The 14667-nt window shown below is 38.1% G+C and overlaps 1 protein-coding gene across 6 annotated transcripts in view; it reads left to right on the top strand.

Moving 5' to 3' along the window:
• Positions 1 to 14667, top strand: part of NPAS3 (neuronal PAS domain protein 3) — a 605283-nt gene that overhangs the window by 569972 nt on the left and 20644 nt on the right. For all 6 annotated transcript variants that reach the window (XM_048306927.1, XM_048306925.1, XM_048306924.1 and 3 more), the window contains 2 exons: positions 6280 to 6473; positions 11225 to 11331. In XM_048306927.1, coding sequence (XP_048162884.1) covers positions 6280 to 6473; positions 11225 to 11331 — 301 coding nt within the window. The remainder of the gene's footprint in view (positions 1 to 6279; positions 6474 to 11224; positions 11332 to 14667) is intronic.

Here is a 14667-nt window from a genome sequence, read left to right as displayed (position 1 = left end):
TTAGCACAGAAGAGATCTGTTCCCTGTGGTGCACTTGAATGAAAGTGACTGTGGTTATTGTGCTTGCTGCTGATCTCAACATTCCTCATATGCAATCAATAATATTCTACTCAGGTCACTTTAGGGATTGAACAAGTGCTATGAACTGAGCCTACCACACTGGGTTGTTTCTCACATGATGCTTGTCTTTAAGCACCAATAAGTTTGAGGTCTCATAAGGATACTTTTTTTTAAAACCCTTAGAATTAGCCTAAATTCTGCCTGTGACCATTTTAAGCAGTAGAATAGCTTTTGAATCTTATTAATTCGAGAGAGTGATAACAGAGGAAAGATGGGAAAAGCCTAAAGTGTCTCCAAAAACTAGTATTGACTTTTTAACAATAAAATATGTCCTGAGACCAAATATGCTGTTTAAATGTAAATAATATTTCCATTTTCAGACTGTCTTTTGCAGGTGTATTTGAAGGGATTTGAAATGTACTTGTGGATGGAAAAGAGGCTATTGACCTTGAAACTATGTATGTGTTAGGAATAATGTTCCCCCTCCTTGAAATCAGACTCGTATTCTTTGAATGGGTGCTCAAGACCACAACTCTGAACAGCGGTTTCACGTGGCATTCAGTGCCTAACTCAATCAAGGCTGACTGCAAAGCTGTTTCTCAGGAATCAGAGATTATTGCCTTGTCTTATTTTCATCCACCATGGTTCTGAATGTATCAGTGACAGATGCACTAAATACTACTTTTCTTTGTTCTGGTGTGGACTTGATACGATAGGACAAGGTTGGTATGTAGAAGCAATGTCTTTTTATTAGCTGGACAACTGTAGTCAGAAAAAAAGACCCCAGACATACTGGGTTTTCAGCATACAAGTGCTTTTTCAAGGCTTTTCAACTGAAGTAAAAATTTTTGAATCAAATAAGTGTTGAGAACAATTACCGTAAGTAGACATGTTATTTGCTTATGCTGTCCAAGAGAAAAGATAGATGATGCTTATGAAATTGGAGATGGCTGATGTTAACAAGGGAAAATGATAAAATGGTTATTTTATACATTAAAAGAGATAGCAACTCTAACATTGATTCAACAGGAACATACCGCTACAAACTTTACTTTACATGATGGATGAAACCCATCATGTAAAGTGCACATGGCAAGCCCAATGTGTCCTCTGTGTGTTAAACAAAGGGTACATGATGGAGAATTGATAAGCCTATGCACAGCAAGGTGGATGCATTTGGGGCATTTCAGTCTTGCTGCACATGTGGGATGATCCAACATATTGCAGTTGTTGTGGCTCATTCTTTTTCAACACGAAAATATCATGCTCCATGATAATCTCCTGTTAGTAATACCGTAATGTTTATAAAAATGCAGTAAGTCTGAGAAAGGGATATGAAAGTATTACAGGAACTACAAACACAAGGCCTTACTGGACCTCTCAGATCCCAGCTACTGCTGAATGATAAGTATGAGCCAATGATGTCTTTTCCCAAAGCTTTCATCAAGACTGGGAGAGCAGGCTTTGATCTCAGTGAGAATAGGGCTGTGGAACCACAGAAACAAACTTCTGACCCTGAGAAAACATAAGCAAGTAGAAATGTTGTAGTAACTGCAGTGGGACACAGGCAGGAAAGAAGAGAAGTGTGGTAGATAAAGAAATCTATGCTGAATTTTAGGTTGATAGACATGGTTATATTTTTGTCAGAAGAGGAACTGCTCTGAGATGTCATTGTGTAAATTCCTGATGTGACACTGGACTCTGTTTTCTTTTAATAGTCCAGAGGAAAGCCTGTTTCCAAATGTTCACTCTTACTTTAGGAATCACCTGAAACCATATAGGAGCTCTTTACCTTGCAGAGTGCTCAAACATTTGTCTCACTGGTGTCACAGACAGGTTTTGAGAAGCATGTATGTGTATCAGTGAGTGAAGGACCACACAATTCTTTGAAAGAATAATGGGAGAAAATGGGTATAGTTTGTAAGATATCTCTTTGGACAACTTTATTGGTTTAAATTGGTTGTGTTTTAAAGATTTTGGACGTATAAAATTGTGTTGATTTTGGAAGTATAAAATAACATTTTTGAGAGACCAAAGCAAATATATATATATACACATATCCTTCAGAAACACAGTTGTTTCTGTAAAGGGGGATAAATGTGTGTGAGAGTTGTTTATAAAATAGCTAAACAAGTACCTAGGTGCACAAACTACATTAGGATGTTTTTGTATGTGACTGTTTTCTAAAAAATTGATTCTAAGCAATAATTTTAAGACTTCAAATATAGTGTCTCATTAAGTGAGCTGGAGGGACAACTTCTGCCAGTGCTGTGGTTTCACACACACAATAAATTGGCATAGTCATTTACACAGAGATCAAAAGCAGCAGTTTAGAAATTTATTTCAAATTGAAGTTTAAGTTTTGAAGCACACAGAGACATCTGAAAGGTGAAATTCACAGATTTTTCATGCTTGCAGGTTTTTATAGCCTCTGGTAATGCATGTCCTTACTCTGACATCACATGTATGTGAAAAAAATGGATGTAATATTTAAAGATGTCTTTTGACAAAGAAAGTATTTCCATCTTCAGAGGTGAGATTTAGCTTTAAAGGATGAAGAGCAGGTTCCAGATGTGTTTTTCGATCGCTGGGCTTTACTTTCCTTAAGTATTGACAGAGGGAAGGTTTTATCAAGGTCTTTGTGATGTGCTTGTTTATAATGAGTAGACATTAGTAGAGCACGTCTAAGTGCATATCACTAACAGATGACTAAAGAGAGCATATGGCAGGGAAAAGAAATATATATTTGTCCAACCAGTGTGGCTTGTTAACACTCCCACACTCTTAAACTGTGTTTACATGTACTTACAATATTTTGCAAATCCGTTTTCTAATCAGCTAAAAATAAAAGCCAAATAATTTTTTTCCAATATCAGAGTGACAGGCAAAGTTGATTTCATTTTTTTTTTTTAAACAAAGCAATTAAGTGGTACAGAAGATTTTTACAGAATTTGTTTTGCTTCAACATTACATCTTTACAGCAGTATATGTGTTATTTTCATTTCCCAGTGTTAAAAGTTTTATTTTTACAAAATGTTTTTTTCTTCACCTACCTGTCTATCCAAGGTTACACTACAAGCAATAATATAGATCAGAATGGCCTAAGCAAAATCCTCGATCAGGTCGCATGGTGTGTTTCAACCATGAGATTTCTCTGTGCTTTTATAGAATGAATCATAGAATCATAGCACCTAGTAATAAACAGTTTGTAAGCAAAAAAATCTCTGGTTAACCCAGTCCAGATCCCAGCAGAGTAAAAAAGAAGTCTTATTAATTTAATTTAGAAGGTAGATGAAGAAATTATGGGGAAATCTGTACAGCTGTTGGCATACAAAGTTTCTGATGATCCTGTGGTCAGGAGTATAGTATCCATTCACCTTTTTGTAGTGGACAAAACACAGCATCACTGCCTTCTCTTGCTGTGACACCTAAATGTGCCTGTCTATTGGTATGGCATTATTAGAAAGAAGATAAAGATTGACTAGGACTTACTTTTCAGAAGGAAGCATTTATAAAGAAAACTGCACAGAAGAGCTGCATTTACTTTATATTTTCAGTATTCCTAGCAAATTTTTATTAAATATTTACTTCTGGAGCCAAGTATTGTCCTCCATAAAACAGTTTATTGCTGCAATTTAGCTTCATTAAAGTCATAATACTGCTTTAGGATATGATAGACTAGTGCTGTGGGATTGAATTATAAAGAGATTAATTTTAGCCACGGGAGATAATTGACCCTATAATTCCTATCACCCCTAATCCCGGTTCAAATGAACCAGTGTTAAAAGTGGCAATACTCACAATATAGACAAAGTCATGACAGTTAGAATTGGTTTTTACTACCAATTAGGTTTTCCCACTTGGTGCATTTGACTAATGTTGTCATAGAAAGGGATTTCAGGCATGGAAATACAGTTTCTTTAGAGGCACACAGGCACTGGAACTGATGGGCAGTTTGCTGTACATTTCCCAGTGTACAGAATCAGAATGCAATTGAGTGCTGACCCCTAAAATTTGAATTCATATGGGAATTCAGGACATGTTTTGATCCATGGTAGAGTTAGGAACAAGCTAAATAATTTCAATCTGGAAGCATACTCTCTTGAAATTCAACAATGTTAATATATGGTGGTTCTAGCAGGTTTGGAACTGTCACTTGGGCAATACTAAATCTGAAGTGTATTTCAGATGAAGAATCAGAAAAAAAGTGAGGTACTGCCTGAATAGAGAGTTGTTCAAAAACAAATCATGTTGATATTTAGCTGCAAATGACATGAAGGTTTAGAAAAACACAAAGAAGGGATAAATATGATATAGCTTAAAAATTCCCTGAAGTGTTAGTGCCAACTTCAAACATATTAGCATAAGGACCCTTATGAAAAAACAACAGGAAAATGATAGTTTTGCATAGCACTTTCAGTGCTAAGATAAATTTTCACATTTTTACCAGTTATCCATCAGCATTTTTCCAAGCATTTACAGATTTAAGTTTTGCAGTAAGCTGAAACTGCATGATAAAAAGAGACAGATAATGATAAAAAGCTGATGTATATGCAAGCCTAGCTAGAAGGAGCAAAATACAATATTACTGCCCCTCCTGTGAAGTTAATCCTATTTCTTTTAGCTATTTCTTCATTAGTTAATGAGGTCTTAAGAAAAATAAATAAGTGGGTCTGAAATGGTGGTTTTGCATCTTTGCCTTTAGGAACTTTTTCAGATATTCATAGAATAGTTTGCCCTTGAAAGGTGCATTAAGTGTGAGTTTAGGCAATAGTTACTTTAAGCATGGGTGGTCAGAAACCTGTAACTGAAATGTCCATACACACAGCTAATCACTTTCCCCATTCAGATTCACCACACTGGCTAGGCTTGAAATGTAAAACAGTGGTGAAAGATGTTTCAATGATTACATTAGAAAAAAAGAAACAAACTCCAAGTCTTAGACTGCAGACCTGCTTACATGAATTAGATTTGAATTTGGATGCACTTCGTGCTTTGCAATTTCAAAAATGAAAAATTTTCTTCTCTCTCACTTTCTATCATCAATCTCAGATCAGAAGTAAAGTTTGTCTTCTATCTTTGTGAGATGACTATCAGTGCATTTATTACTACACCCCACTTCTGTCACCTCCTCCTGTGCCCCTGATATCAACCAACATCTCTGTTGACCTCTGGGTAGCGAGTCTGCAGAAAAAGGGGCCCTCATCTCCTGGAAGTCTTCTCTCAATGTTGATGTTGTAACACATTCTGAGGATGAAAAATCTGTGAGAGCCTGCAACTGCCAATTCTTATGCCTCTTTTATCCATGAGCACAGGAACTGCAGTTTCCATTTTTGTTGCAATATGCTGTATTTATATTCTTTTACGGGATAAAACAGCCTTTTTATTTATCCACAGAACTCCTGAAAGAGTGGAACTGGAAGTGGTGAATTACTCTGTTCCCAGAGTTTCAGTTTACTCCATTTCAGGCAGCATTCTTAGAACAGGGCTGCAGTTCTTATGGATGCTATTGGATCTGAGCAAATTCTGGTATTATCTTGTGCATATGGAAGAAAACTACCACCCCCAGAGCTCTCCATACATGCCTAGTGCACTAGGCAAAGGCATTACATCTCTACCAACTCTTTAAATGCTTTTCTGTGGATGCAGGAAGACCATCCTGCACCTGAGCTCATAGATCGCCTGTAGGCCGTTGCTTCTCAAATTGCCAACCACAAAGAAGAAATTCATGGTGGCGAAGAGTGTCTCCATGGTGTAGGTGACTAAAAATTCAATTAAACCCATTGTGTCAAAACTGTTGGTCTTTCTTGTGTCGTATCCAATTTCCAAATGTTATAGAGTGGTTATTTTATTAATTTCCAGCTTCATTATTTTAGTTTTATCCCACTCTCTCTTTTGTTGAATTTCTACTTTGTTGTTGTTGTTTTCTTTCTTTGTGTAACAAGCACCACAGCAAAAATCAACACCACAGAAGTTCTTAGGTTTTTATGTGATGAATGTGAAGCATTTGCCTGTTATGTTCTTTTTGCCATGAGGACATACAGGGCACATTGGCAGCCAATATTAAGAAGCTTAACAATGATACTGGCAGTTACTTAGTACAATTTTAGGCCGTGTTAAGTGATCTGTAGGGAATAGTAATGCTATCCTTTAAAAGAAACTGACATCACAGTTGCATTCAGAATTCACTGGGGTTATTTTATTGTTTTTATTTTCCAGGTGATCCATATAACAGGCCGGTTACGTCTGAGAGTATCACTGTCACACGGACGGACAGTACCCAGCCAAATCATGGGACTTGTTGTCGTTGCTCATGCTTTGCCACCTCCTACAATTAATGAAGTCAGGATTGACTGCCACATGTTTGTCACTCGTGTGAATATGGACCTCAATATCATTTACTGTGAAAATAGGTACAGCCTTTAGATCCTTTATTTCTTTGTTTTAGTTGTGTGTATTCTATGTTGCATGGGCTTGGCAAGAAGTTTTGAAATTTTTGACTCTTGAGATGTTATCTTGGTGTTGTATGAGAGCATTGAATTCACTCTCATCATCACCACCTTCATTTCATTACATTCTTAGAGGATAAAGGTAAATAAAAAACTGTAATTTTCAGGATGTCTTGCTGGAATAGGAGAAGATACACCAGGAAATATTCCTCTAAGCTTTCTCTGCTTTTTACAATCTTTCACTGTCCCTCTCAGAGGCAAGATTTGGGACTAGACAGACGTTGGTCTGACCTGTATGCCTGTCCTTATGCTCCTCCATCCTCCCCTCCACAAGTTTTTCTGTCTGAAGTTTTAAAGTTTTCCATTTTTGAACTAATTTGCAGATTACAGCATATCATGCTCAGTGTTTAATGGAACAGAAGCACAGATGGCCTAGATAGTAGGCTAGAGAGGTGGGATCTGTTGCAGTTAGAGGTGGGAAAACTGTAGAATAAAATTGGTTGAGGGCATACTGGGAAAGACAGCAGTGAAATGGGAACAGGTGATGAAGCGTTGGGTGGGGGGGGCTACGTTTGATGTGATAGTGACGAGTGATCTCAGAAGGTGAAAGAGAGGATTTAAATTCAGCTGCCTGCTCCCTGGGGGTTGGGTGCCAGTAGCACCAGGGGCTCCCTGTGGCAACCTGTCAGGGCAGGACATGGCAGCCAGGGCCCATCCCACTACCCCAGAGGGGAGCAGGGCAGCTGGCGGGGCACAGGGGGAGCTCCAGCCCCGGGCATTGGGCATTTCCCTGAGGACAGGTAGTGGAGTGGGCTGGGGTCGGGTCAGGAGGGCCCACAGCCAGGCAGGGCTGTGGGGAGCTGGACACTGGCAGGGGCTGCCATGGGGGTCTGGGCTGTGGGTGGGATGGGGGAAGGCCTGGGAAGCAGAGGGGCTGATCAAGACCATTAAAACCTCAGAGCCCTGAAAAATAAAAGTATAATCCAGGGAATAGATATTTAGAGCAGAGTGAAAATATCTGAGAAGGAAATTACGAGTAATAAGTTTGGGTCCATTAATGGAAGTCTGAGGTATGGGGAAAAGTTTGGAAGTGAAGAAGGAAGGTAATGCAGCCAAAAGAAGTTTTGTGAAGGGGAATTATGATCAAAAAGTGGAAGAAACAAGGTGACTACTGTAAGCTTTTCTTGTGACAGCAATCATGGCATATTATAAGGTCAGTGGAAACTCTGGGATATGAGCAATCATAATTGCTCAGTCATAATGGAATACCTATGATCAGGATAGCACTATAAATATCAATATAAACTTTTATAAAAAAGGATAAACTCAACTGTTTTGTTGAATCAAGATCTTAAACAATTTAAAATAATCTTGAATTTCAGTTATGAGGTTGTTTTGGCTGCCACATTAGTGCACTGCTGCAGTACTTTTTTAATAATATTACTTGACTATTAGACAGAACACTTCATCTACACTTCCAAAGCATTATCTAAAAGTCAATATACTATTCCTGTTTTTAAGCTTGGAAAAACTGCTTCATAGAAAGCTGCTTGCACAAGGTCACAGAGAAAGTGGATAATGGCAGTAAACTTTGGGCTTTTTGCCTGAGACTCTACCCAGTGAGCATCCAGATGCTGTATAATCTGGCAGCTGGCAAAAGAGCTCTGGGGATTAGGAATAGGATCTAGAACAAAACTTTTCCCTAAGTCTTTGATTTCACTGTGACCTACCCAGGTAGTAATGGAAAGCTGCTACCACTGCAGAGTTTTTCAAAGGCCTCTGTGAAATTAGTTGCTGGTATCTATCCAGTTCCTAATGAACGGACTCCCTTTTAACAAAATCACCTCCACTTACTGTTACCTTTATTGGCAACCTCCATAAAAAAAGCCAGGAATCAAAAAGATGTGAAAAATGAACTGTTCCATCAGGTCAAGTATGATATGAACTTTTAGGCCAAGTTAGAACGATTTATGCTTTCTCTGCTGCGAGTTTGACATTTTTATGAGCCCTAAATTGTATATGTGGGGGTTTTTTAATTAAACATTTTTCTCAAACCTTCCCTTTATATTCATGTAGCAATAAAACTTTCAAATGCCTGAGAAAGGCATCACTGAAAACTGTAAAATGCATCAGGTGAGGTGCACTGATTGGTAATCATATAGGAAGGGCTGATAAGACATGGTAAACTGTGGCAAGACAAGAAGAAAGGGTTGAGCTTATTAATGTTTTTCATTTTTTAGGTTGAAGACAACATTATAAAGCACCTTATCCTTGTTTGTGATGGATTTTATCTCATGCTAATGCAGAATGCTTATGGTCGTACTTGAATGTGTGTTGCAATAGTTCCACTTTAAGCCCCTGTGTCATTGTTAAAAATCTGTTAAAAATAGTTTATAAAAGTAATTTCAAATAATAGGAACACTTCTGCCAGTGCTGGGAGGTGAATGTGATCTCACTGAGACAGTGGGATTTCCAGTCATGGAAAATGAAATAAGACTGACAGAACTGGGATTTCATAGCAGCAACAATGCAGAATATGACTGTAAAAACTGGAGGAATGGAAAAACATAGAAGATGGGAGGGAATTAACTGAACAGCTGATTGAAGCTGTCAAATTAATTATCTGGGTGTTTGCCAAGGCTGTTCTCTGAGTCAGGGAAGTTGGGATCTCTCTTCTGGGATTACAGAAAAGGAGATAAGTATCCCATCCGGAATATATGGGCTTGACTCCTGGCACTTGCGGGCAGCTATGAAATTCTTTGTGGTGCCACAGTAAAGCAAGCACAACATTGATGAAAACAGAGAAAAATGGATCCATGCTGGGCAAGCTGTAAGCACTATTTATGGAGCAATGGGGAGTTACTGGCAGGGAGTTTCAGCAGGGAGTATGGAGCAGAAGCCATGCCACTTAACTGAAATGAATGCTCACAGTGGACCATTGGATCAGCAGGGGTGAGATCAATAGTACTCCTAGTTTTCCAAGTGGTTGCCTGCTTGCAACAGCAGTGAGCAGGAGTGACATTACTCAAGTCTTTGGGTGCACCTTGTTACTTTCCTCTGAATGAAGAGATCTCCTTCAGAATCCTGCACTCAGTGCACAAACTAGCCAGCTGTTAGCTTCCCTCTGAGACAAGATCTGTTAGCTAGTACACTGGCTATTTCTAATAATTAATATTTTTCTTTGAGAGCGTAAAATACAAATGTAAAATTTTGTTGCCTAAAACGTAGTATGTTAATCTATTTTGCAAATCTAGGATTTGTGTCATCTAAGCTTCACCATATAGTCTAAAACAGTCTAGGATTTCTTTATTAGTCAGTGGAGTGAGAAAAGCACCTGCAGAGGACAAACCATCTCAGATGGTGACAAATAACTAAAAGCAAAATGAAGTGACTGCTGCTAGAGTGCATCATCAGTCTGTGTTTTCAGAATCAGTTGTTAAGGATTGGAGACCATTTGGAGACACAGTAGCCAGTTTAATGTGGACTGTGATACCACATCTGCTAATATGTGCCCAAAAGGAAATAACTACATGGAAGATGTTTAGCTGGTTGGCTATGACAGTGGTTGTCAGTAGTTCCTTCAGATATGCAGAAACAGTCTTGTGTAGCAGGCCTCAAGCCTACAAATGTATGCACAATTTCAGCAAATTCAGCAAAACACTGTACCATATACCTGCCTTTAAATTTCAATCATGTTAACAGCCCTGTAAGTCAGTGAAACCATTGATCTGCTCAAACACAAGCCTATGTGTATGTTTTACAGGACCACAGGACAGCGGCCTGTCTGGAGATTGCCACTTTCAATTCAGGCTGGCAGGGTGGGATTTCCTCTCCCTGATCTTATCACAGAATGTACCACAATCATTGCAGATTATTTCAAACCCTAAAAAAATTATTCTATGTCTAGAAAATAGACCTAGTTTCAAATGCTTGTGTGAGCAAGAAGTTTTCCAATTTTCTTTTTAATTTCTGTACTGTGTTTAAGGACGTTGACACCTTGACACGCTCCACGATAAGGGTTTGCACGCGCACACAGACACAAGCGCACAGACACACACACAGAGACACATGCACACAAAGGTCTGCAGAATAGATTTTAAAGTTTCTATGTGCAATAAACAACAAAGTCCCAGTTGAAAGGGCCCAGAGTGAAAGCTGAGCTCCCAAAAGAATTAGACTAAAAAAGATAACACCCTGAGGCATCTGTGTGTCTCAGCATTTAAATTATATCCCTTGAAATATCAGTTTGGACTTGGTGCCAAGAAATGGTTGAAGAGCTTTTTTATGAATATACCCAATAGAAGACCAATCTGTTGAAATGAAATGTGTCTCTAATCATTTGGTAGAAACATAACATGTTTCTACTTTATTATGTAACCTTGAATCATCTTAGTGTTTTAATGAGGATTTTGGATTGTCACTAATGCTTTACAATTTCATGGAATTATATTGTCCTGGTGTTATGCTACACAGAGAATATGCACTAGAATTTAATTTTCCACTTAGTTAAATGGATAAAATAATTTCCAGGTTTCTTAAAAAAAAATTCTTTATTTTATTCCTTTAAGGGCTTGTCTCATTTGTACAGATATTCCATTCAAATAACTATAATGCTGAAAAAACTTTTTAGCAGATTTCACTTTCTGAGTCATTTGACAATTCTTTTATTCTTTTCTTTCTTGAATTATAGTCTGTATGTTCTTTTTCCTTTTTAGGATTAGTGATTACATGGATCTGACCCCTGTAGATATCGTAGGAAAGAGATGTTACCACTTCATTCATGCTGAAGATGTGGAAGGCATCAGACATAGTCACTTAGACTGTAAGTACTTCCATTTTTGTCAAAATAATCTGGGACAACAGCTGATTGCTCCTAAACTAGTATTTATATTCCACAACTGGGCTCTTCATCTTGCACCTGCTTTGTTTTTTGTCAGAGGTTTTCATAGAGCATGGCTTAAATATAATTTTTGTAAGATTTATTTTCAAGTCTTTTTATAGACATATAAGATTATTTACATATGTGGCAATAAAGCATTATATTTGCATTACCAGAGTTTCCAGCAGCTGTTAATTTACATGCATTATTTTAATCCTTAAAGAGGTATTGCTTACATGAGAAACTCCCTCGCTTGCACAGAATAGGAACTCTTCCTCTTTGAGGGTTTTGGGGTTTTCTGAGTCATAACATGGAGGACAAAAACTGCAGCATAATTGGGATTTCACCAGATTTTTCAATACAGAACTGAGCTACAGCTCTACTAGTGCTTTAACCACCCCATGTGTTAATACCTAAATGGCCCCATCCTTACAGCATCCAAGTCACTCTTATATGCACACAAGTAGTATCTGATTAGGATAAGGATAACAGAAGTACAAAAACATTGCAAGAGACAAACCTTACCAGAGAACATGTGCAATGTCTGTGTATGGGGGAAGGGAGGTTCAGCTTGATTTCTTGTAATTAAACTCTTTGTATTCCTCTTATTAAAAGCCATAGGGCCTAATTCTTTTCTTGTTGAGATCTGTTGACTACAGTGATGGGGTTCCTGATTTACCCTTGTGCAAAAAAAGACTTATGCCTGTAATCTCCAATTTATCTGTGCCTGCAGTGAAGCCAGATAATTTTTTGGAAGTTTCAGTGACTGACTGCATTTATGATTGAGTTTTCTGTTTTCTTAATGTAGAAGACAATCTGCAAACTGCTTCTTAAATTCAGACTCACAAATTTGAATAACTCTGCTCCCCCTGCATCATGTCCTACTAGCATTTACTAATAAAAGGGCAGCAGCCCAAATGCAGCCACATTTAATTCGATTTTACAAAACAATATGACTACAATACAAGGCAGTAAAAAATGTTCCATCCCAAATTACCTTGCTTGATCTGCAAGGGAAGATAGGAGGATAACTCTGACTGGAAAGCAGGAAAATAGGGACAGCTTCTATGCTAACATATGGCAGCCAACAGCAGTATTAGGCTGCATAAAGATTTCAGAAGTGCTTTTGGCACAAGATCAGGTTAGATGCATTTCTGCAGAAAAAATTAAATCAACTATCCAAAGGAATAAACAAAATAATTTTGTATCATTTAAATTTTGAGCATTTAATATCCAGAAGGATATGTCAGTTGCTGAGAAATGAAGGAACAAATTCAGAAACTTACTTGGTGCTCTTGAAACTGGAAGTCAAAAATGACAAGTTGCACTTTCACTGCACTATCTGACCAAGGAAATAAAAGATATTTATGACTCAGATTTACCATACCACCTGGCATAGATGAACATCCTATTTGAAAAAGATCTCAATCTTCTGAATGACCACTTCTCTCTGAAATAGGATATGTTTTATGAAACATTAATCTTCAGAAAAATTCAAGATCTATGCAGAGAGGGTGAGTGCAGTGTGGTCCAGTGTATAAGCACTGGACAAGGACTCAGGAGACCCTGAAGACTGGAATGACTTCCAGAAAGTCACTTCAACTTCCTGTGTTCCTGCTCTCACTGTATGTCCAGCTTAGCTGATTGGATTGCAAACTTTACAAACACAGAGATTTCTCCCGCTATCAACATCCAGCACAGTGGGGTTCACAAACTTGGCTGTGTGGCTATAACATAATTATTCTTGCTAGGCTAGTTGGTTTTGTTCAATAGACAGGGCTGGTTACACCTTTTATGTATATTTGTTTCCCTGCCTTATAGGATCAAGATGCTCATAGAATCATTTAGGTTGGAAGGAACTCTGGGATATCATCTAGTTTCACCTAATGCTCAAAACAGGATCAACCCTAATTCAAAGCAAAATTTTTAGCACTTTATCTAGTTTATGTTGAAAAACTTCAGATTCTCCACAACTTCTCTGAGGAACTGTTCCAATTATCTTAATAAGTGTCGGTTATCCTCACAGTGGCTTGGGGTTTTTTTCTTCCTATCTAGTTGGAATTTCCCTGTTTTGATTGTGCAGCTCATGGCTCCATCTTTGCAGTATCCTGCTTGCACATATGCTGCTAGGTTCCCCTGAAGTCACCTCGTCTTCAGGCTGAACAAGCCCAGTTCTACAGCCTTTCCTCGCAGAGCAAGTACACCAGCCCCTGGGTGTCTTGACAGACCTCTACTGAGCTCACTGAAGTTTATCAATATATTTCCTATAGTAGGAGCCTAAAATTAGATTCCAGATGCAATTTAAAGACTGATGAGTGAAGGAGGATAATGGCTTTCTGTGCTCTACTGGCTGTACACTTTTTACTACAGCCCTGCTGATTCATGCTTAGCATCGTGTCCACCAGGACTCCCAAGGTCCCTTTTCACAAAGCAACAACCCAGCCAGTCAGTCCCCAGCCTGTAACATAGCAGGGAATCAGTCCATCCCAGATACAGGACTTTGCATTTGTCTTTTCGTGTTCAAACTCATGCTCTTTATGAAAGATCTTCAAGTTTAAATTAGTCTTGGGAATAACTGGGGAAGTACATCTGCCAACTGTAAGTTCTGCAGAAGCCGAAGTGGTTCATATCTTTGTCCAGAGAGATGTTCAGGTTTCTAGCATTTGACAAAAAAAAATTGTATAGAAACCAAGAGAAAAAAATTATAAAACCCAGAAATACTTCATAGCAACTTGTCAATCCTAGAAAATTAAATTCAAATCAAACTAGAAAGAGAAAATCCTCCTGGTTTGGTAAAAATAAAATTAGAGCTAAAATTCATGAACTGACAAACACTGGCTGTGGAAGGTAAAATCCGGTAGAACCGGTTCCGCAAAACAGAGAATGCAGGATATTCACCAGTACAACATAGGAAATAATTGCTTGAGATCTCAATGGAAAAAACCAAACTAACCAAAAAAAAGCAGTATTGTGCAACATTTTGAAGAGGAGCTGGAAACTAAAGTAAGGGATAGAAAGCACTAGTGAGAAAACAAAGCAGGACTTGAGAAAGCAGCAAAGTGAAAAGTTGTGTTTGATGGAGATTGCAACCAAAAATCTTGGTTTATTTCTACAGGACATAAAATAATTTTTAGTGATTAAAACAAGAAGAAACCCAAATTGCAATTGTAGATTTAAGGGTAAAAGAAATGCAAATAAAACTGCTATTCTGCCCATTTACTGACAACATATCATAAGGAATAAATAAGACCACTGCATCCTGCCTTCTCCAAGAATATC

The sequence above is a fragment of the Corvus hawaiiensis genome, chromosome 6 (genome assembly GCF_020740725.1).
Source record: "Corvus hawaiiensis isolate bCorHaw1 chromosome 6, bCorHaw1.pri.cur, whole genome shotgun sequence".
Classification (NCBI taxonomy): domain Eukaryota; kingdom Metazoa; phylum Chordata; class Aves; order Passeriformes; family Corvidae; genus Corvus; species Corvus hawaiiensis.
This window is presented reverse-complemented; position numbering and strand designations above follow the sequence as displayed.